Source organism: Danio rerio, chromosome 3 (assembly GCF_049306965.1).
Source record: "Danio rerio strain Tuebingen ecotype United States chromosome 3, GRCz12tu, whole genome shotgun sequence".
Classification (NCBI taxonomy): Eukaryota; Metazoa; Chordata; class Actinopteri; order Cypriniformes; family Danionidae; genus Danio; species Danio rerio.
In genome coordinates, this window is record NC_133178.1 from 64810011 (window position 1) to 64832500 (window position 22490).

A 22490-nucleotide genomic window follows, 5' to 3' on the forward strand; every position below is an offset into this window, starting at 1 on the left:
GTGAGGCCAGAGCGCTAACCACTGAGCCACCGTGCCGCCCCCATGACTGCTTTCATAAAGATTAAAATGTTACTTGTTTTGGGGATTTCCGCTGGCCGTCACTCTGCTGATTCTCTCTGCAGGAACAAAGACACAACGGATGAGAACAGAGCGAGTTATTCCTGTCACGACGGATGAATATCAGAGCGCGCGTCTTCCTCGGTCTTACCCGTAATCCTCGGCATGTGCAGTGACCTCGCAGAGACTCTCCTGAGCCGCTCTCTCTGCATCTACAGACGAGCTGCTCAGTGTGTGGACGCCATTAGCTGAAGCCGAGCGATCCTCACACGCATCTTCAGTCTCCTCAGGCTCTGGTGAACTCTCCCTCTGAGCTTGTTTTTTCCCGAAGTACAGTGAGATGAGGCGCGTGTCTCGGGCCGCTTCCGCCAGTTTCTGCTGCTTCCTGCTGAGCTTTTTGCTTGGGCTGTTTAGGGAGGAAGAGCTGCCGCTTTTGGCTTTGATGGAAGACGTGTTGTTGTTGTCCTTCTGTGTTTTCCCGCTCTCTTCCTCGCAGGTGGAGTCTCCAGGTGTTTGGTCGGAGCTCTTGAGGAGATCTCCAGCTGGCTGAAACAGGCTGGACGAGCCTCGAAATCCCGCTCCCACACGCTTCCTCTTCAGCTGCAATCAGGAGAACAACAAGACGACTGGACGATCAATAATACACCTCTAAAAATGCTTACCGTCTAGTTTCCAAGTGCAAATATCAAACAAACTCTTAAATCAAGAAGCTTAGGAAGACTTGTGTTTGTTTTCAGAAGTTACAGTTGGCGAGAAATCAAAATGTACACCTCTTTCTTATCTTTATATGTATATAGTAGGGGTTTTGATAATCAATGTCTCTCATATTGTTTAATCAAACACCAATAAACTTCCCTCCCCTCAAAATGACTTTTCTTCACTTCTGGTCACATGGGATGTCTTTAGGGCGGGGCTATCTGTCATTTAGGGTGTGGCTATCAGTCATTAAGATGGGGCTATCAATCGTTTAAGGTGAGGCTATCAGTGCGTGACTATCCGTTATTTAGGGTGGGGCTATCTGTCATTTAGGAAGGGGCTATGAGTTCTTTAGGGCGGGGCTAACAGTCCTTTGGAGTAGAACTACAAGTTCTTTAGGGCGGGGCTATCAGTCCCTTAGGGTGGGGTGATCAGTGCTTCAGGGCAGGGCTATCAGTCCATTAGGGTGGGGCTTATCAGTCCTTTAGGGTGGGGTTTATCAGTCCTTTAGGGTGGGGTGATCAGTCCTTTAGGGCGGGGCTATCAGTCCCTTAGGGTGGGGTGATCAGTGCTTTTGGGCAGGGCTATCAGTCCATTAGGGTGGGGCTTATCGGTCCTTTAGGGTGGGGTGATCAGTCCTTTAGGTCGGGGCTATCAGTCCCTTAGGGTGGGGTGATCAGTGCTTCAGAGCAGGGCTGTCAGTCCATTAGGGTGGGGGTTATCAGTCCCTTAGGATGGGGTGGTCAGTCCTTTAGGGCAGGACTGTAAGTCCTTTAGGGCGGGGCTATCAATCTCTAGGGTAGGGTGATCAGTGCTTTAGGGCAAGGCTATCAGTCCATTAGGGTGGGGCTTATCAGGCCTTTAGGGTGGGGTGATCATTCCTTTAGGGCGGGAAGATCAGGGCTTTAGTGCGGGGCAATCAGTGCTTTAGGGCAGGGCTTATCAGTGCTTTAAGGCAGGGCTAGCAGTCCTTTAGGGTGGGGCTATTGGTGCTTTAGGGCGGGGTTATCAGTCCATTAGGGTGGGGGTTATCAGTCCTTTAGGGTGGGGTGATTAGTGCGATCAGTGCTTTAGGGCAGGGCTATCAGTCCATTAGGGTGGCGGCTATCAGTCCTTTAGGGCGGGGCTTATCAGTCCTTTAGGGTGGGGCGATTAATCCTTTAGGGTGGGGCATTCAGTGCTTTAGGGCGGGGCTTGTCAGTCCTTTAAGGCGGGGCTATCAGTGCTTTAGGGCAGGCCTAGTCAGTCCTTTAGGGCGGGGCTATCAGTGCTTTAGGGCAGGCCTAGTCAGTCCTTTAGGGCGGGGCCATCAGTGCTTTAGGGCAGAGCTGAGTCCTTTAGTGTGGGACTATCAGTCTTTATGGGTGGGGTTATCAGTCTTTTAGGGCAGGGCTGTCAGTGCAAGTTATAAATCCTTTAGGGTGGGGCTACAAGTTCCTAAGGGAGGGACTATCATTTTTTTAGGGCGGGGCGTTCAGTCCTTTAGGGCAGGGCTATCAGTCCTTTAGGGCGGGGTTATCAGTCCTTTAGGGCAAGACTATCAGTCCTTTAGGGCAGGCCAGAGCAGTCAGTGCGAGCTATAAGTCCTTTAGCGTGGGGCTTTCATTCCTTTAGGGCGGGGCTATCAGTCATTTGGGGCAGGGCTATTAGTCCTTAAAGGCGGGGCTATTAATCCTAAGGGGAAAAGCTGTTAAGTCATTTAGGGTGGGGCTTATCAGTCATTTAGGGCGGGACTATCAGTGCTTCAGGACAGGGCTGGGCAGTCAGTGTAAGCTATACGTCCTTTAGATCTGTGGTCTACAGTGTCTAATGTTCTCACCGAGTATATCTGAGAGGCTGAAGTGAAGCCGTCCAGATGTTGAGCAGACGAGGAGCAGGTCGGCTTCTCCTCTGCAGATTCACACGGTTTCTCCTCAGTGACGCTCACAGATGTGCTCTTCTTCATCTCTGACACCTGCACACACACACATACAGTCATGTGCAAAAGTTTGGACCCCTTACTGAATTCCAGTTTTTCCATAACAGGACGTAAAACATAATCCGATCCTTAAATTTGTGAAATAGAACGTCAGACGAACAACATTTTTTTCATGTTGTGACACGGAAAAAACTAAATGTTAAATGAGAAAATAGTGGCCGTGGCTTGATTTTCTCTACTGCGAGCTGATTGGATGTAGTAAAGTCGGCATTTTATTCAGAAAGATGGGGAAAAGGGTTTGGGGAGAGTTATTACAACCTAATAGACTCCTCCAGCTGACCACTTCGGTTTGCTGTCAAAACTGATAGCTGGAGGGGCGTGGTTAAGTCTGTTAGCCACACCCACTAACTCAGACAGACCTAATCTGAGAATTAAACTGAAAACAAACAGGAAGTGCATTTTCAGATTTCCATTGAAGAACACAAGGGCAAACTATAGTTTTTTTCTCAATGACATGCACGGATGAATTGTTCACTACAGAACTATGTGAGCTAACAAAATCAATACGGTCAGTTTTGGTTTCATGAGTACTTTATTTGAATATGGTATCTCTGTACTCGATTGGCCAGCAAACTCGCCAGACCTAAAACCTATGTGTATAGTGGAAATGAAGATCCAAAACACCAGACTAAACAACACAGAAGAGCCGTTTTGCAGAGCTTTATAACACTGACCGACTATTTCATTTATGTCACGTCACATTGCTGAAGTAATACATGCAAGAACAAGGTTATCATACCGTATCTTACACAGGCCCATCTTACATAGTCCTCATTTGAAAAGCCATGAACATCACCAGTGCACTTTTTCACACAACTGTATACAGACAATGCGCATTCATCCAGGAGAGCTGAACATGCGCTGTGTCAATATGATTATTAGCACTCACTCTCTTGAGAACAGCAGCTTTGTAGATGTTTGCAGATTTACTGCTCTTGAAGATCTCGTGTTCGATGTCCACGGCCTGATCAAGAGCCTCAGAGCTGCGCAAACACAAAACAAGAGGAAACCAAGTCATATAAGCATTGAAAATGATTTAAAACTTGAGATTTGAACAAGCTTTCCATTGACTGTTTATTAGAAGCGGAAATACAATTTCAAAATCCAGATCAACATCTGATGGTTCAGAAGATGTTTATTTCAGTATGTTGCAAACTTAATCATCATTTCATTTAGACATATTAATTATTATTTTGAGTTTTTTTAAGGACATATTAAATTGATTTAACATATATATATATATATATATATATATATATATATATATATATATATATATATATATATATATATATATATATATATATATATATATATATATATATCTTTATATTACTAAAGATGTTCGGCCAAACTCTTCGTTTAATAAATAAACAAACAAATAAATAAAAAAGGAAATAAATAATTAAAAGGTAATAAAAAATAAAAGAAAGAAAGAAAATTAAAGGAAAGAAAAAAGAAAGAAAAAAGGAAAGAAAATAAATTAAGAAAAGAAATAAAAAATAAAGATAATAAAAAAGAAAAGAAAAAAAAAATAAAGGAAACAAAAAATTAAGAATGGAAATAAATAAATAAATAAATAAATAAAGGAAATATATAAAGGAAAATAAAGGGAAATAAATATAAATAAAGGTAATAAAAAGTAAAAGAAATATAAAAGAAAGAAATAAAGGAAATTAACAAATAAAGAACATAAATATATAAATAAAAGGAAATAAAAATAAAGGAAATAAATAAAGGAAATAGAAAAATAAAGGAAATAAACTAATTAAATAAAGATAAATAAATAAAAGAAGTTAAAATTAATAATAAATAAATAAAAAGGAAATAAACTAAATAAGTTGATACATAAATAGATACAATAAATAAACAAAGAAAGAAACATAAATTAATTAAATTAATAAATAATAAAGGAAATAAAAAATAAACAAATATAATAAATAACAAATAAATAAAGAAAGAAAATAAAAAATAATTTGAAGAAAGAAAGAAAGAAAATAATAAATGAAATAAAAAATAAACAAATATAATAAATAACAAATAAATAAATAAAGGAAATAAAAAATATCTTAAAGAAAGAAAGAAAAAAAGAAAGAAAATAAACAAACAAAAAAAGAAATAAAGCACTTGAGTCCGCACAACACTTATATATGAAACATGAATCTTTATAATCAATTCCTCATATTAGCATGATTTCAGAAGAATCGTGTGATGCTGAAAATACACTGGAATACACCACATCACACAAACCTTCCCTTAGACTCCAATCTTTTATTATTATTATTATTATTAGTCTCCCTTTTAACTTTAACAATAAACCACAGCTTGGATTCTGAATGTGGAGTCTGCTTTACCGGTGTAAAAACTCTGCGTCTCCACTGTGGCTGCTCAGACACTCCTGCAGGAGAGACAAACAGTGCTCTCGACTCTGCAACACACACAAACACACTCTGAGACTCCAGCAGAGGGCAGCACTGCACAACAGATGCAAAACAACGAAATCTGCCAATAATGTAATGAACACTGACTTACACTCACTCAGTAACATTATCAGAGGCCAAATGGCATTCGATCTGATCACTGTACAACCATACTGCCATTGTGTTCAGTTAGAAAATATCATGAATGCTTGATATGAGCACTGAAAGGGTTTTTTTTTTGCATGTGAAGTTACAGACAAGACACCTTTTAAAGATCATAAAACTCTTCAGATGATGGTTTTTACCTTCACTGTGAGTCTGGGGATCCTCTGACTGCTGGCATCCTTCAACACACAGTCCGCATCTGACACAAACATCAACATTAACATCCACACACGGCTCAACACATGCCATAATCTGTCAGAAAGCGATATCTAAAAACCGACCTGGAGGAACAAACGTCTCTTTGGGTGCATCTGATCCCTGTAAATAAAACGAGAGAGATCTTGAGGATCACGCATGCTCCATTTTTCCCTGTTAATCTACTGTTAGTACTGTAAAATCATAATGCATGACTTTATAGATACGTGAGGGGCATGTTTTTTTGTTTGTGAGAAACTCCATGACTGTTTTTTGTAATATGATGAGCATGAGGAGTTAAACAGGAGTAAAACTGCAGTGGCTTCAGCACAGCTGTAGCTTGTTCAGCTTTGAGGGAGGACTGAAGCACACAGCTGGAAAACATATGTTGAGGAGAAAGACCGAGAGAAGAGGAATGTTCTGGCTCAGACTCTGTGAGGGTGAACTGATCAAGGATTTGAGTTTAGGTGTTATTTGTGAATGTTATAAAGCATGGATATAATGCCATCATAATGTGCATTACTGTAATGTGAAGTATGTTTTGTGGGCTCGATGATCAATAAGAAATCTTTAACAACATAAAACATCATCAAGGATACATTATGTAAAACAAATGGTGCTCTTTTAAATTTATAATCAAGAGTGAAAATGTATCATGGTTTTCATAAACACTTGAAGCAGCTTTCAACAGTGATACTAACTTCTTAAGCATCATTCTGTAGAATTTTGTAACACTGAAGACTGGAGTGATGATGAAAACTCAACTGTGATTCACAGGAATCAGCTAGAAGAGAACATTTTGTGTGATTCTGAGCGGGTAATTTAATAACATCCTAAAAGCTTGCTATGTGCTAGCATTGCTAAAGATTTTAACAAGCTTTGTCATTACGACTGAATGTAATACCACAATTTCTACCATGATGCAAACATGTTTTAGCTCTTTTCATGTTTTAACATGCTGCTAACACATTCCAGAGCCTCATCCCAAAATTGCTGCCGGACATGAATCTCTGCTATCATGTCAGTCACGATCAGAGCTACTCTGCCACAGCATACTAGACGTGTCCAGTGTTTAAGACCCATCACTGATGTCAGCTTGAGCATTCATGTGCTGCCTTCTTACTTTCCCATAGCACCCTTAACCTAACTCTTAAAACATCATTAGGCACCATAGAGTCTACCCTCATGAGCCATAGAGCCCTCATTCCCACCCTCACGAGGCATAGAGCCCTGATCCCCACCCTCACGAGGCATAGAGCCCTGATCCCCACCCTCACGAGCTATAGAGCCCTCGTCCTCACCTTCATGAGCCATAGAGCCCTCATCTCCACCCTCATGACCTGTCGAGCCATCACCTGCACCTTCACAAGCCATAAAGCCCTGATCCCCACCCTCACAAGCTACAAAAGCCCTAATCCCCAACCCTCACAAGCCATGAAGCCCTCATCCTCACCCTCATGAGCCATAGAGCCCTCATCCCCACCCTCATGACCCGTAGAGCCCTCACCCTTACCTTCACAAGCCATAGAGCACTAATGCCCACCCTCACAAGCCATAGAGCCCTGATCCCCACCCTCACAACCCATAAAGCCCTCATCCTCACCCTCATGAACCATAGAGCCCTCATCCCCACCCTCATGACCCGTAGAGCCCTCATCCCCACCTTCAAAAGTCATAGATCCCTGATCCCCATCCTGACGAGCCATAGAGCCCTGATCCCTCCTCATGAGCCAAAAAGCTCTTATCCTTACCCTCATGAGCCATAGAGCCCTGATCTCCTCCCTCACGAGCCATAAATCCCTGATCCCCACCCTCCATGAGCCATATTCCCACTTTCAAGAGCCATAGAGCCCTGATCCCCTCTATTATGAGCCATAAACCTCTGATCCCCACCTTCATGTGCCATAGAGCCCTCATCCTCACCCTGATGCACCGTAAAGCCCTTGTCGCCTCCCGTATGCACCGTTGAGCCCCTCCTCTCTACCTTCATGCACAGTAGATCCCTCATCCACACCCTCATGAGCCATAGAGCCCTCATTCCCCACCCCAGATCCCCAACTTCATGAGCCCTCAACTCCACCCTCATGAGCCATAGAGCCCTGATCCCCACCTTAATGCGCCATAGAGCCCTCATCCCCACCCTGATGTGCCGTAGAGCCCTCATCCCCACCCTCATGCACAGTAGAGCCCTCATCTCAACCCTCATGAGCCGCAGAGCCATCATCCCCACCCTCATGAGCCGTAGAACCCTGATCCCCACCCTCACGAGCCATAGAGCCCTCATCCCCACCCTCATGAACCGTAGAGCCCTCACTCCCTCCCTCAAGAGCCATAGAGCCCTCTTCCCACCTTCATGAGCTGTAGAACCCTCATCCCCACCCTCTTGCACCATAGAGCCCTGATCACGCTTGCTCTTTATGGCCTTGTTCCTCCATCTCTCCATATACACCTGTTACCTGCTACGCCCAAGTATCTTCTTTATGTTACCCTAGTTTGTTCCCTTAGTTACTAATTGCCTCTACCCCTTGTTTCCTAGTTGGGTGGTAAGACCCTGGTTTGCTCAGTGTCTTTAGGAATTCTGTTTAAGTGTTTGAGTCTCTGTCACTGAATGAGAATGTGTCAGATGTTCCTGTTCCTTCGTTTGCTGTGTTTTTTATCCCGTCTTCCCTGGATTTAGTTTTTTTTTGTTGAATTTAATAAATGTGTTACGGCATTTGGACCAGCCTCTTGCCTTTGCTTTGACGCTAGACATGTATTTAAAAGTTTGACCATAATTGTTAATTCACCTTTCTCAAGCTCATCTGCTTCTTGAAGAGATCTCCAAACTGTTTCTTCCTCTTCTCAGAGTCATCTTCCTCACTGCCATACTCCTCATCATGCCTGAACACACAGACACACATAGACACACAGGTCTCTCAGTCACGACATATTAACTACACCCATTATTCATCTGCTGCAGTCTCAGATCAGCTGACCTCTCGAACCCGTAACCCTTTCTTCCTCCGGCGTACAGCTCAGGATCGAATCCGAATGGTCCTCTAGGCTCTGCGCTGTGTGTTGGGTTGGTTCTGGTGCTCAGGGCAGCTGCTCTGGCCAGCTGAGCACGCACCAGTTTGGGGTCACGACAGAAATCACACGCTCCTGCACAGTTGGGTTTCTCGTTGCCAAAAAACGTTGAGATGGTGGCATGTCGGCACCTGAAAAGAGTGAATGCGCATTTAAAAGATATAGCAATATAGCAAACAATTCCAATAGTTGTAGAATCCCCCGAGCTAGGATTGAACTGGCAACCTTCCACATGGTAGTCGATTGCTCTACCAAGGAGGCTAAAGGCCATGGCCTCTAGCGTCTGTCACTAGAACACCTTTAGAGGTCAGAGGAGTGAGGTTTACCTGCACAGCACTTCACTAGCTGGCCTTCGCTACAATCACCCCCCCTAAACCTCATGGACCTCAAGTCTAATTGCCCATCTGCTCTCATACACTCGTTTTACCTGCCTTTAAGACACTGACAATACCTACCGCAGGTATGAAGCTGAGAGTCTAATGGCGGACGGCTGCTTCTTACTTAGGGCTGTCTATGCTAATGAGGGAGAGATCGTCAGTAAGGGGCAGGACTTCCCCCTCTGATGACACGTACAGCAGAAGACTGTCAATCAAGTGACTGTTTTTATGAAATGAGATGATATAAAGCAGATTAAATTCATTTTTATCATAAGAAGCTGGCTATATTCAGACACTGTTGCCACACAACTGTTTATAAGCCCCTTATACAAGTAATTGTTGCATAATAGGCACTCCTCAAGTTGTTTGACAACTGGTGACACTCATAAAATATATTCCAGAGCAGATCACGCACTGACATATCATTGACAATTACAAGCAATGGTGCAGCCAGGATTGGTCTACAAGGATATTGCAGCATTGGTTTCTGTTCATTGATATGGTGAGAAAGAATTATGAACCCAAACATCTCCAGTTCTGCGCTTGGGTGTGGTTAGCCCAACCAAATTGCACTCAGCCCATCCTCTTCCAAACATGCCAGGACCGGCTCAACAAACCACACCCGGCCAAAGTATGGAGCAAATACCCTATTCCATAGGTCTCAAACTTGATTCCTGGAGGGCCGCAGCTCTGCACAGCATACTACCTGGAGAGCTACCTTCCTGCAGATTTCAGTTGCAACCAGGGCCGGAGCAAGCTGAACCGCTGCTCTAGGCAAAGGATGGTTATGCCGCCCTAAAATGAAAGCGCGGGGGATGGGGGTTATTTGCCGCCCTAGACGCGGATATAACTGAGGGCGATGGTGGTGAGGGTAGTGTCGCGGACGCAGCCCTAGACGCGGATAAAACTGAGGGCGCGGGTGGTGAGGGTACTGTCGTAGACGCCGCCCTAGATGCGGATATAACTGAGTGAGCGGGTGGTGAGAGTAGTGTCGCGGACGCTGCCCTAGACGTGGATATAACTGAGTGCGCGGGTGGTGAGGGTAGTGTCGCGGACGCCTCCCTGGACGCAGATATAACTGAGTGCGCGGGTGGTGAGGGTAGTGATGCGGACGCCTCCCTAGACGCGGATATAACGGAGTGTGCGGGTGGTGAGGGTACTGTCGCGGACGCCTCCCTAGACGCGGATATACTGAGGGCGTGGGTGGTGAGGGTAGTGTCGCGGACGCCGCCCTAGACGTGGATAAAACTGAGGGCGCGGGTGGTGAGGGTAGTGTCGCGGACGCCTCCCTGGAAGCGGATATAACTGAGTGCGCGGGTGGTGAGGGTAGTGTCGGGGACGCCTCCCTAGACGCGGATATACTGAGGGCGTGGGTGGTGAGGGTAGTGTCGCGGACGCCGCCCTAGACGCGGATATAACTGAGGGCGCGGGTGGTGAGGGTTGTGTCAGGGACGCCACCCTCTGTATTCTGCCGCCCTAGGCGGCCGCCTAGGTCGCCTCTATGGACACGCCGGCCCTGGTTGCAACCCTAACCAAACATGCCTGTCTGTAATTATCAAGTGCTGCTTCAGGTCCTCATTAATTGGTTGAGGTGTAATCAGGGTTGGAGCCGAATTCTGCAGGAAGGCAGTTCTACAGGAGCAGGGTTCGTGACCCCTGCACTAGGCTATCAGAACCATGCTCCAAATCCTAACTAGTCAGAATAGGGCATAGTCTCGAGCACAATTCCTGAAGGGCCGCAGCTCTGCACAGTTTTGCTCCAACCCTAATTAAACACACCTGATCAAACTAATCGAGGTGTTCCAGGTAGTCTTGAACACCTTGATTAGTTGGATCAGGTGTGTTTGATCAGGGTTGGAGCAAAACTGTGCAGAGCTTTGGCCCTCCAGAAATTATGTTCGAGACCTATGCCCTATTCTGACTAATTAGGATTTGGGGCATCCTAAGCAGGACATCCTAATTAAAATTCAGCTCTCCAGGAACAGGGTTGGTGACCCTTGGCCTAGTGTAAGTACACCCTTAGTTCACATTTGATTAATGCAATGCTGTATCTGAATTCTAGACTCTACACCTGGTTTTAAGTTGAGGAACACTTCTGCTGGTCACTATATGACTTCATTGTAAGAGTGAGAAACCTGTGAGAAACTCAGTTGGTAAAGTGAGTCAATTATAACTCATTCGTTCATTTGTTTTCTGGTGAAGTTCGCTTTCGATGAAGAACAGAAGGTGTTTCTCAGTAAATATTAGTGCACACACACATGCAGTGTGAAGTTTAAAATAGACCTGTGTGCTTCTCACTTCACAGACCACTGGGTTTCAGGTTTCAGAGTCTGAAATAGCTGGTATGGCAGAGGGAGAGAGGCAGAAATCCCCCCAAAATACATTTACATGGCCTGACACACAAAGACCCTCTGTGTGCCAACACTGACGCCCACAACCAGAGTCCAACCAGAGCCGTATTCCTGATCATCCAAACACACTTACTGATGTGCTCTTGAGGCTACAACAGAGCAAAGTTTCTTTTTTTCTCAAAGTAAACACTGGATGTCTTCACAAAACCAGGAACTTTGAGGTAAACAAATGCTGAAACATTAACTATAAAAAAAATACTGAACAAATGCAGAAAAAAAGGAAAAGTGTCATGCTTTCAAACAGCCTGTTCACACTTATTAAGTGTGAAAGTTTGTTCTGTTTGGCAGAAAGAGCACTATAAATACACTCAGCATTTTTGAGCCACACTTTACCATAAAAACTAAACCGTCTTAAAGCCATTTTAAAGGCTACAATCATAGACTGGTGCCAAAAGAGCTGCTCTGAGTATTTCAAAAACTGCTGATTTAAAGAGATTTTCACAAACAACCATCTTTAGGGTTTACAGAGAATGGTCTGAATAAGAGGAAATATCGAGTGAGCGGCAGTTCTGTGGGCGCAAATGACTTGTTGATGTCAGAGGAGAATGGCCAGACTGGTTCCAGCTGATAGAAAGGCAACAGTAACTCAAATAAGCACTCGATACAACCGAGCTCTGCAGAAGAGCATCTCTGAACACACAACACGTCTAACCTTGAGGCGGATGGGCTACAGCAGCAGAAGAGCACACCGGGTGCCGCTCCTGTCAGCTAAGAACAGGAAACTGAGGCTACAATTCACACAGGCTCACCAAAACTGGACAATAGAAGATTGGAGAAACGTTGCTGCTCTGATGAGTCTCCATTTCTGCTCACACATTCGGATGGTCGGGGCAGAGTTTGGCCTCAACAACATGAAAGCATGGAGCCATCCTGCCTTGTATCAGTGGTTCAGGCTGGTGGTGGAGGTGTAATGGTGTGTGGGGATTTTCCTGGCACACTTTGGGCTCATTAGTACCAATTGAGCATCAACGCCACAGCCTACCCGAGTATTGCAGCTGACCATGTCCATCCCTTTATGAGCACAGTGTCTCCATCTTCTGATGGCTACTTCCAGCAGGATACACACCAAGTCATAAAGCTGAATCCTCTCAGACTGGTTTCTTGAACATGACGATGAGTTCACTGTACTCAAATGGCCTCCACAGTCACCAGATCTCAATCCAATAGAGCAGCTTTGGGATGTGGTGTAATGGGAGATTGGCATCATGGATGTGCAGCTGACAAAACCACAGCATGTGTGAAGCTATCATGTCAATATGGAGCAAAATCTCTAGTCATAAAACAGGTTTCATATGCAAACTATTGTTTTAATTTTTGTGAATATACAGTTTTCTCACTCTCTCTCTCTAATGGAAATGCTCATTATGGGAGGAGATGTTATTCTTTGAACTGTTTATTGCAGTAAATAAGTATTTTATAGTATGTAAATGTAAAGAAGAATGTATTTACTTACTGTGTATTTGTAAAGAAATTAAAAATAACTTTGTTTTTGTTTTGTTGATTTCAATAATGCATATCATTCAAATGCAAATTCTCTCACTCACTCACTCACTCACACACACACAAACAATTTCTATCTCACAGTCACACCCCACACACACACACACACACACACACACACACACACACACACACACACACACACACACACACACACACACACACACACACACACACACACACACACACAGTATAATTGCTCTCTTCTAACACAAAACAGTCTTTTTCAGAGGTCCCATTAAGACAAAGGAGGATAAAAAAAAATCTGTCTCCACTGTGAATTGAGGGGAGGAGAAAAGACAGAGCTGAAAGAAAAGAGGGAGGAGACCAACACGGTAAACACACAGGGAGAGAAAAAGAGAGAGAGAGAGAGAGAAGTAAAAGTGCACAGTTCAGTTATCATAGAGTCGCTATACTGGTAAAGTCAAACAGCGGAGGACAAACACACACAGCATGACACACACAAACACCACTTCAACAACAACTGCCTGACGGGACAGAGCTGAAACACACATATGCACACAAGTAAGAGGAGTTGAGGTAAGAGAGCTTTAACATCTGTTTCTCTCTATGTGTGTGTGTGTGTGTGTGTGTGTGTGTGTGTGTGTGTGTGTGTGCCTGTGAGAGTTCATGTTTGAGTGTGTGTGAGAGTGTGTGCATGTGTTTGTGTGTTCATGCAAGCGTGTTTGTGTGTTTATGTGGAAAAAGGCAACAAATCAACATAAACTGGAGGTGATAACGGCATGGTAATTTTATATTACGATTATAGTGACTAAAACGATCATGATTTTCAACATTATTAGCGCAGTGATGAAAAATTCACAGCACCAAGTGTTTTGTTAGCCTAAACTGTAGCTTTACCCTGCTGAAAAATCCAGCTTAAACCAGCCTAGGCTGGTTGGCTGGTTTTAGCTGGTCAACCAGGCTGGTTTAAGAGGGGTTTTGGCCACTTCCAGGCTGGTTTCCAGCATTTTCCAGCCTGGTCTTAGCTTGTCAGGCTGGAAAATGACCAGCTAAATCCAGCTTGACCAGCCTAGCCAGGCTGGGAGCCCAGCCAAAACCAGCTATGTCCAGCTTAAAACAGGTTGGTCAAGCTGGTTTTACCTGGATGTAGCTGGTTATTTTCCAGCCTGACCAGCTAAAACCAGGCTGGAAATGGCTGGAAACCAGCCTGGAAGTGGCCAAAACCCCTCTTAAACCATCCTGGTCGACCAGCTAAAACCAGCCAACCAGCCTAGGCTGGTTTAAGCTGGATTTTCTAGCAGGGTAACGATGCTAGCTAGATTTTAGATTAATAAAAACTGTTAAAAACAAAGCTATTACAAAACACTACACCTCACATTTCATCAGACACCATTTTAAAGAGAAATCATGGGTTGAAAAAGTCAATATTTACATAATACATTTAATAATTAGCCAGACATTTTATCTGAAAGCTCGATGATGACAATTTCTAGTGAGTCTATTGATTCCATAAATTATACAGACTTATTGTTAGAAGCTCTGGTTTTATTATTAATAGGCTAAGTTAATTTATTATAATCTTGTTATTCACTCCAAGAACAAACTATAAAGAACTATACTGTTTATATCACACAATAAAACATGTACTAAAAGACTTTAAAAAGACGATCTAAATGAAGATGTAACTCCGCCCTCTGACTGTAGGAGGCGCTTGCGGAACAAAACTGCGCTGTTGCCGTGGTTACCGCAGTACAAGAGATAAACACTGCTTTATTCTCCTTTATACTGAGGTAAGAGGAAAAGAAAACACCATCTCTGACATTTAGTTCCCTTCACAAACATGTTAATGTGATTCATTTATTCATATGTCATAGTATTTACCTCAGCAATCAAGTCTAAAATACCTCACGGTCGATTTCCTTCAAGTCTTCGTTCAAAACAAAACCAATTCTTCTGCGCCTGCGCAAAATTTAACGGCTTTGTTTACACTTTAATCGATATGGTTTTGATTATAATGCAAAATGTTAACACTAAAGTCATGTTTCATTAAATAAATCATGAAGGGAGGTTCATAAATGCGGTGAAATATTACCGTTTTGTTCTCCTTTACATTGAGGTAAGATGAAAAGAAAACTCTATACTTTATATTTAGGTCTCTTCAGAAACACATTCATGCGAGTCATTCATTCATGGCTCATATTATTTACCTCAGCAATCTGGTCTACAGGTTGTAAAATACCTCACGGTCGATTTCCTTCAAGTTTTCATTCATTCATTCATTTTCTTGTCGGCTTAGTCCCTTTATTAATCCGGGGTCGCTACAGCGGAATGAACCGCCAACTTATCCGGCAAGTTTTTCCACAGCGGATGCCCTTCCAGCCGCAACCCATCTCTGGGAAACATCTACACACACACACACTCATACACTACGGACAATTTACCCTACCCAATTCACCTGTGGGGGAAACCGGAGCACCCAGAGAACATGCAAACTCCACACAGAAACGTCAACTGAGCCGAGGCTCGAACCAGCTTGACCTTCTTGCTGTGAGGCGACAGCACTACCTACTGCGCCACTGCTACCGCCCTCAAGTTTTCATTCAAAATAAAACTAAGTCTTCTGCGCCTGCGCAAAATTCAACGTCTTTGTTTACACTTTAGTCAAGATAGTCTTGATTATAATGCGAAATATTAACACTAAAGTTATGTTCCATCAAATAAGTCGTGAACGGACATCTATAATTGCGGTTAAACATTAAATATAAACCTTTATAAATGATGACTGAATCATATGTTATTAATAATAATGACACATTTGGAAATCATGTTTTGGGGCATTTTAAAATACAGTTGATAGTATTTATTATTTAAAGCACCAAAGAGTATTTGTTTGCTTGTAAACACAATTGTGCCATGTAAATATGCCCGAGAAATTGATTGAAAATATTCTGACTCCTTGTATTGAAATCGTTAGTTTGTTTACGCTTCACAATAAGGCTCCATTAAAGTTAACATTAATTAAACTAACCTGGCAATGACCACTTTATCAGGTACATCTCACTAGTACCGGGTTGGACTCCTTTAACTGCCTCAATTCTTCATGTCAGATTCAACAAGCTACTGGAAATATTCCTCAGAGATTTTGCTCCATATTGACATGACAGCATCACGCAGTTGCTGCAGATATGTCTGCTGCACATCCATGATGCCAATCTCCCGTTCCACCACATCCCAAAGATGCTCTATTAGATTGAGTTCTGGCGACTGTGGAGGCCATTTGAGTACAGCGAACTCATTGTCATGTTCAAGAAACCAGTCTGAGATGATTATATATATATAAACACACACACATAAATAAATACTCATACTTGACCTCAAACTAAAATCTATGGAAACAGAAAAAGGTTAATTAAACTAACCAACATTAAGGAGTATAAACAATTAAAATACTGGACAAAAAAATGACATTTCAGTGTTCAGACGTGATAAAAACATCAGCCAGCTATCGTCATCACACTGTTGTACATGCATTACTACCTAAACTAATTTAAAAAAAGAGGTAAACCAAAGAACTAATGCTAAAAGTGTTAATAACAAGTAAATGAATAGTAAGTAATGCCTCCTCCTTCACAAAGATAACTCCTCTCAGCGCCACCACAGACCATGTCCTGTGGAAACACCCACAACACCACAGAAATTTAATGACTAGCAGGTTCTGTTGTGTTTTTTCTAGTTTCTAGTGAAGTACCACAAGCACATCCAACAGGAGACAAAAACGACAGAAAGTAGATAAGGTTTGCAGACAGGAAACGTTCAGGAGCTTCTGAGTGTATAGAGATAATGTTGTTTACTCGACTAATATCACGGACTAATGCACAAGACGTGTCATTCGCATCATTTTGAATGGAGAAAAGTGTAACCGGCAATATGGCGAACGAAGCTCCGCCTTTAAGTACCGAAGCCAATCAATGATCGCCATAGGCCCCGTTTACACTAGTGCGTTTTAGTTTTAAAACGGCGTTTTAGACCAAAAACGTTCCGCATCCACACTAGCGTTTCACCTAGCGTCTCTGAACATATCTCCGTCCACACTACGCCACCAAAAACGTATATCACGTGACCATTCACGCACTCTGGGCATGCGCGTTCTAGTATAAACAGAAAGCTTGCGTCTCGCTCGGCATTTGGCTATTTTTCAGCCGCATATTTTAAATAATGTGTCAAAAATAAAGTCTGTGAATCTAGAATTTCAATACTTAAAAAATAACATAAAAGTGTTAATATATTTATTAAGTGTTATGCAAACAAAAAGAGCAGTATGGAAAATGTGCAGGTATTTTATTGCGGTTCGAAATTACTTTAACAAAAGGTGGGCTGACTGTGGGCAAACTGTGCAAAACATCACTTCGGTTTTTTTTTTTGTCACATTGTTCACACTTAAATTTCTGCTTCCAAGACATTAGAAACAGGCATTTTCTTTTAGCCTTATAATTTGATGTTGTCGCCATGTTGCCGTTTCGTCTCTGTACTGGTTGTTCCCAGGTTGCGGAAAAAAATAGCATTCTCAAAACATCAAATCAGATAAGCGGAACCGGAAAGCAATGTGGTGTTTACGACTTCATTGAGAAGGTAGTGTTTAAAGACTTAAAAGCACAAACTTAAAATGCGCGTAATTGAAAGTCGCAAACAAATTAAATGTTAGTGACAAGGCAGCACTGTCCCAATCGGGCCAGTAATGATCCTGTCTACTGTCCCAAGCGTCTCTCACGCTGGCCCTGGGCCACCGGGCAGTCCTTATTGTTGAGCCCTGACATTAAACGCGATTGCAAAGAAAGCAAGAGAGGTATTTTTGTGGACAGACGACGAGGTCGAGTATGAATAACTGAATAACTGCTTGGCACCTAAAACAGACAATAGTGCAAACAACACTCCCATTTCTGTGTCCATGTTGTTGTTTACAGTACTGTCTTCCAGTAGCGTTTAAGCTATGTGTTATAGTCATGTGATAGGGGCTTGACGAATAAGGGAAGGATACGCAATGACACAAAAGCCCCAATCAGGTAGCGAATCTTGGCAGTCCTGACTAGGTTTTCCGATGTCTCCGTTTTTGCTAATCCACACTGAAACGGAGCAGCAGCGTTTTAGAATGAAAACAGCCTCTCCAGTGTTTTCAAAATGCTCGAGAGAACTCCGGCATAGTGTGGACGGATGGCGCAACCGTAGCAAAACTTATGCGTTTTAAAACGAAAACGCATTAGTGTAAATGGGGCCTTAGGATTCTCCGAGGGGGCTGTGATCAGACTTGTGTTTTCACGACTTCATTATGAATCCTCTAGGACAGTGGTTCTCAAACTTTTTTTCCACCAAGTACCACCTCAAAAAAAAAAATTGTCTCTCCTAGTACCACCAAAATGACCAGAATTGAAATAAAGTAGCATAGTTGGCCAAATTAACCAGCTACAGCACTGCACAGTTTGAAAACGATGCATGTTTATATTTATACAATTTAACAACTTGACCACGTGACTCGCAAAGCGGCATTCTGAAAAATTAAGATGTTTTCAACCGAGTACGCCTGGAATACGCAAGCGCGTCGTGCTCATTTTGCTAGCCTGTGGGTTAAATTTTGATGCTCAAGTGAGAACGAGACGTCATTTTTCAAAATAAAAGATTTTTTAAAATAAATGATAATTTTAAAATAATTAATAATTTTTTGTGCGGCCTGGTATTAATTGATCTAGAGACCGGTACCGGTCTGTGGCCCGAGGGTTGGGGACCACTGTTCTTGCGCATATCTGCTCTGCAAGCACCACGCATCCCTTTCTCTAGTTTTGCGTCATTTGTATTAATTTTTAGCAGCTGATGACGCGACACACTAAAGTAAACATTCTAAGCACAGCGCTTTGAGCGAAGGCTTTAGAGAACAACCGATGCTGATCACATCGGTGATATCGAACGCATCAGATGATTAAAATTGTCTTCATTTTTTTATTACTCAGTGATTCCTCCGCGTTCCACTAGCAGTAAGCCCGTGCACCACTAGTGCCACAGTTTGAGAGCCACTGCTCTAGGATCTCTAATCAACCAGGAACGATTGGCTATCAGGAAATTCAGCGGCTGCACTTTCAACAAAGAGACTCGCGCAAGTCACACCAATAAACTGTACACAGAGGTCACACCGAATCTGTTTGCATTTTAGCAAGCGCATCAATCGCTCACTCCTCCACACATCATTCACCTCCTGTTGTGGCTGCTGTAGGCTATGCATAATATACGGGAGCGCATGTGCATCTTCCTCTTCTTGTAAACTCATGAGCGAACATCTGCGGTCGGTTCATGAAGTTGAAGTACCAATCAAGTCATACAATGCGATTATCGGTCAATACCGATCTTCGGTCAATAGATCGGAGCATCTATGATACATCATATGTGTTACTCTGAATTTGATGATGGAGTATTTACTCATGTTTTGATATTTGATTTCCTCTGATGCTGTTTGAAACTATAAAATAAACTCTGTAGACCACTGTTATACAGTGACTTGCCTAATTAACCGAAGCCTTTAGATTGCACTTTAAGCTGAATACAATCTTGAAAATTATCTAGTGAAAAGGTCATTTTCGTTCAATATTTACACTATTTACTTTATGTAAGCAATCATTTAAAAGCTGACAAGGTCTCTCCTCTATTTCCGTGTCTTCAGATCTGACCAGAATGAGCACTTCACAGGACATAATGGGACTCCTCCAGAACGTCTGGACCAAACTGCAGGCTCTTCCCCAAGACCACCCGCTCACCCAGGCGGCGTTTTCCATCATCGTGCTGTTCTTCTGTAAGCGCTCCATCATTACAGCTCTGCACTCCAGTCTCATTTTGCCAGAGGTTTTATTTGAACTCAAGGCGGAGAGCTTGGATTAGAGGCCTCCGCGAATGCACATCCATACTTAGCTTGCTATTTTAGTGCACTTAGACTGACATTAAAAACTCTTAATAAGTAGGTGTCTGTAAATGTGGGAGGATTTAGGTTAAAGTTGAAGGTTTCTGACATCAGACGTTTCTTTTCTCCTCCTATAAATTCCCATTTCGGATTGGACTATAAATCTTGATTTCTGATTGAGAGGACGCATAATCACTCACGAATTTTGCTGTGTACAGTCCAAAATAAAGACTCAGCACCCTGATGGCTCCACTACATGAGCAAAACTGAGAACTAATTTTTAACGTTTGATCAAAATGCATCATCAAGGTATTATAAGTGGTGTAAAAAGCACAACAATATGTGGCAGAGAGAGCTTAAATGCACTGCAAGTTAAGAAAGCACACGCATACAGAAAAAGATTAACAAACTGAGAAACATCTTCAACGGTTTGACAACAGAGTACAGCCATCTGACCAATCAGAGCTCAGTAGAGCCATCTGACCAATCAGAGCAGAGTTATCTGATCAATCAAAGCTCAGTAGAGCCATCAGACTAATCAGAACAGAGCTGTCTGACTAATTAAAGCTCAGTAGAGTCATCTGACCAATCAGAGCAGAGCTGTCCGACCAATTAAAGCTCAGTAGAGCCATCTGACCAATCAAAGCTCAGTAGAGCCATCTGACCAATCAGAGCTCAGTAGAGCCATCTGACCAATCAGAGCAGAGTTATCTGATCAATCAAAGCTCAGTAGAGCCATCAGACTAATCAGAACAGAGCTGTCTGACTAATTAAAGCTCAGTAGAGTCATCTGACCAATCAGAGCAGAGCTGTCCGACCAATCAAAGCTCAGTAGAGCCATCAGACCAATCAGAGCTGAGTTATCTGACCAATCAAAGCTCAGAAGAGCCATTTGACCACTAAGAGCAGAGTTATCTGACCAATCAAAGCGCAGTAGAGTCGTCTGACCAATCACAGCAGTTATCTGACCAATCAAAGCTCAGTAAAGCCATCTGACCAATCAAAGCAGAGTTATCTGACCAGCCAAAGCTCAGTAGAGCCATCTGACCAATTAGAGCAAAGTTATCTGACCAATTAAAGCTCAGTAGTCATCTGATTAATCAGATCAGAACTATTTGACCAATCAGAGCAGTTATCTGATCAATAAAAGCTCAGTAGAGCCATCTGACCAATCAAAGTAGAGTTATCTGACCAATCAAAGCTCAGTAAATCCATTTGACCAATCAGAGCAGAGTTATCTGATCAATCAAAGCTCAGTAGAGCCATCTGACCAATCAAAGCAAAGTTATCTGACCAATTGAAGCTCAGTAGAGTCATCTGACCAATCAAAGCAGAGTTATCTGACCAATCAAAGCTCAGTAGATCCATTTGACCAATCAGGGCAGAGTTATCTGATCAATCAAAGCTCAGTAGAGCCATCAGACCAATCAGAGCAGAGTTATCTGACCAATCAAAGCTGGGTAGGCCAATCAGAGCAGAGTAGAGCTGTCTGACCAACAAGAAACAAGGTTTTCAAAGACCAGACCCTTGAAATCAAACATTTCAGACCATGTGAAACAAGAACTGATGCTGACATTGCTATTTTGTGAAAATGAAAGTGTTTTTTGACGTTGGATTAATGTATATCTATTTGCTAAACAAAACCACCAGCCTTTAAAATAGCATCATCTGAAGCAGATCCTCAAACACTTTAAGGAATGTTAAGTTAGTTAGGGCTGAAATCAGTTTAATTGAGGCATGTGACTGACTGACTGTGTGTGTGTGTGTGTGTGTGTGTGTGTGTGTGTGTGTGTGTGTGTGTGTGTGTCCTGCAGTGACGTTCCTCACTATGGTTGTGGCCGGATGTGTTTACGGCTGCTGTGGATGCTGTTCTCCGGGAACCAAAAAGAGAGTCTCCACTGAAACATGGGAACCCTGACGAGAGACACCGCAACGGGCCCAAATAAAACCAGCAGTCGATTCAAAGTTTTGATTGTGACATCGTCACACATAATGGGGATAACACTGAGCCAGTGGAAGTGTCTGACGCTGTAAATACACAACATTCACAGCCATGAAGAACATCAGAAGAGCTTCAAACGCAGACACAAGCATCCTGAGAAACAGGCTCAATCCTTCATTGTAACATCACAAATAAACACTAGACTCCAGACCTCTCTCACTCTCTCTCTCTTTACGGGAATGAAGCCACTATGAATCCAGTGCCAAAGACTGACCTCTGGTGTTTGCACACAGAACTGCAGTATTATGAAAAGAGCTGAAGAAAGTAAAGGCGGAAGGTTTTACGAGTCTTCTATATTTTGTATTCAGTCAGGAAGCATCAAAACGACGTTTATAACGTTACAACAGATTTATATCTGCAATTATGCTCTTACAAAATTACGTCTTTTATTAAAAAATGACCTTTTTAAACTTTCTGTGCAGCAAAGAATCCTGAAGAAAATGTATCTTGATTTCCACAAGAATATAAAGCAAATGTAACGTTTTTAATAATAATAATATTTAATAATAATAATATTAATAATACATGTCTTTAGATCATCATATTAAACCGATTTCTATGGAGCCAGATCAGTCTCAACAATAATGCATTCACTAAATAAAAGCACATTCAGCACATTTTACATTTACAAAACTCTATTTGTAAATACAGAACACAATTCATAAATGCACAAATCCAATTCGTGATCTTAAAATTGCATAAATTCATAAATGTATGACGGA

At 42.5% G+C, this 22490-nt stretch overlaps 2 protein-coding genes across 8 annotated transcripts in view; one reads left to right on the plus strand and one right to left on the minus strand.

Annotated features, from left to right (window-relative positions):
- Positions 1 to 22490, minus strand: part of recql5 (RecQ helicase-like 5) — a 42510-nt gene that overhangs the window by 8399 nt on the left and 11621 nt on the right. For all 5 annotated transcript variants that reach the window (XR_012401311.1, XM_073945245.1, XM_073945246.1 and 2 more), the window contains exons 8-16: positions 8487 to 8708; positions 8298 to 8391; positions 5598 to 5634; positions 5457 to 5515; positions 5086 to 5159; positions 3621 to 3714; positions 2573 to 2707; positions 209 to 657; positions 74 to 116 (exon numbers count right to left, since the gene is read on the minus strand). Coding sequence is in view for 4 of the 5 variants with exons in the window: in XM_073945245.1 (XP_073801346.1) it covers positions 74 to 116; positions 209 to 657; positions 2573 to 2707; positions 3621 to 3714; positions 5086 to 5159; positions 5457 to 5515; positions 5598 to 5634; positions 8298 to 8391; positions 8487 to 8708 (1207 nt within the window). In the remaining variant the exon portion in view is untranslated. The remainder of the gene's footprint in view (positions 1 to 73; positions 117 to 208; positions 658 to 2572; positions 2708 to 3620; positions 3715 to 5085; positions 5160 to 5456; positions 5516 to 5597; positions 5635 to 8297; positions 8392 to 8486; positions 8709 to 22490) is intronic.
- si:ch211-110e21.3 lies at positions 13258 to 22267 on the plus strand. 3 transcript variants are annotated; one of them, NM_001163005.1, is made up of 4 exons: positions 13258 to 13405; positions 14534 to 14619; positions 19533 to 19661; positions 21581 to 22267. In NM_001163005.1, exons 3-4 carry the CDS (start codon positions 19544 to 19546, stop codon positions 21682 to 21684), a joined length of 222 nt encoding a protein of 73 aa, NP_001156477.1. In that variant the 5' UTR covers positions 13258 to 13405; positions 14534 to 14619; positions 19533 to 19543; the 3' UTR covers positions 21685 to 22267. The 3 variants fall into 3 exon arrangements, with proteins under 3 accessions (NP_001156477.1, NP_001289544.1, XP_068071612.1); NM_001302615.1 differs by lacking the exon at positions 14534 to 14619; XM_068215511.2 differs by lacking the exons at positions 13258 to 13405; positions 14534 to 14619 and adding an exon at positions 14922 to 14945 and having other exon boundaries at positions 21581 to 22180.

Bases quoted from the DNA above. Each gene is read 5' to 3' on its own strand.
- si:ch211-110e21.3 (NM_001163005.1), top strand. From the start codon at position 19,544: ATGAGCACTTCACAGGACATAATGGGACTCCTCCAGAACGTCTGGACC. The intron at 19,662-21,580 runs GTAAGCGCTCCA...TGTGTCCTGCAG, and splicing joins CATCATCGTGCTGTTCTTCT to TGACGTTCCTCACTATGGTT.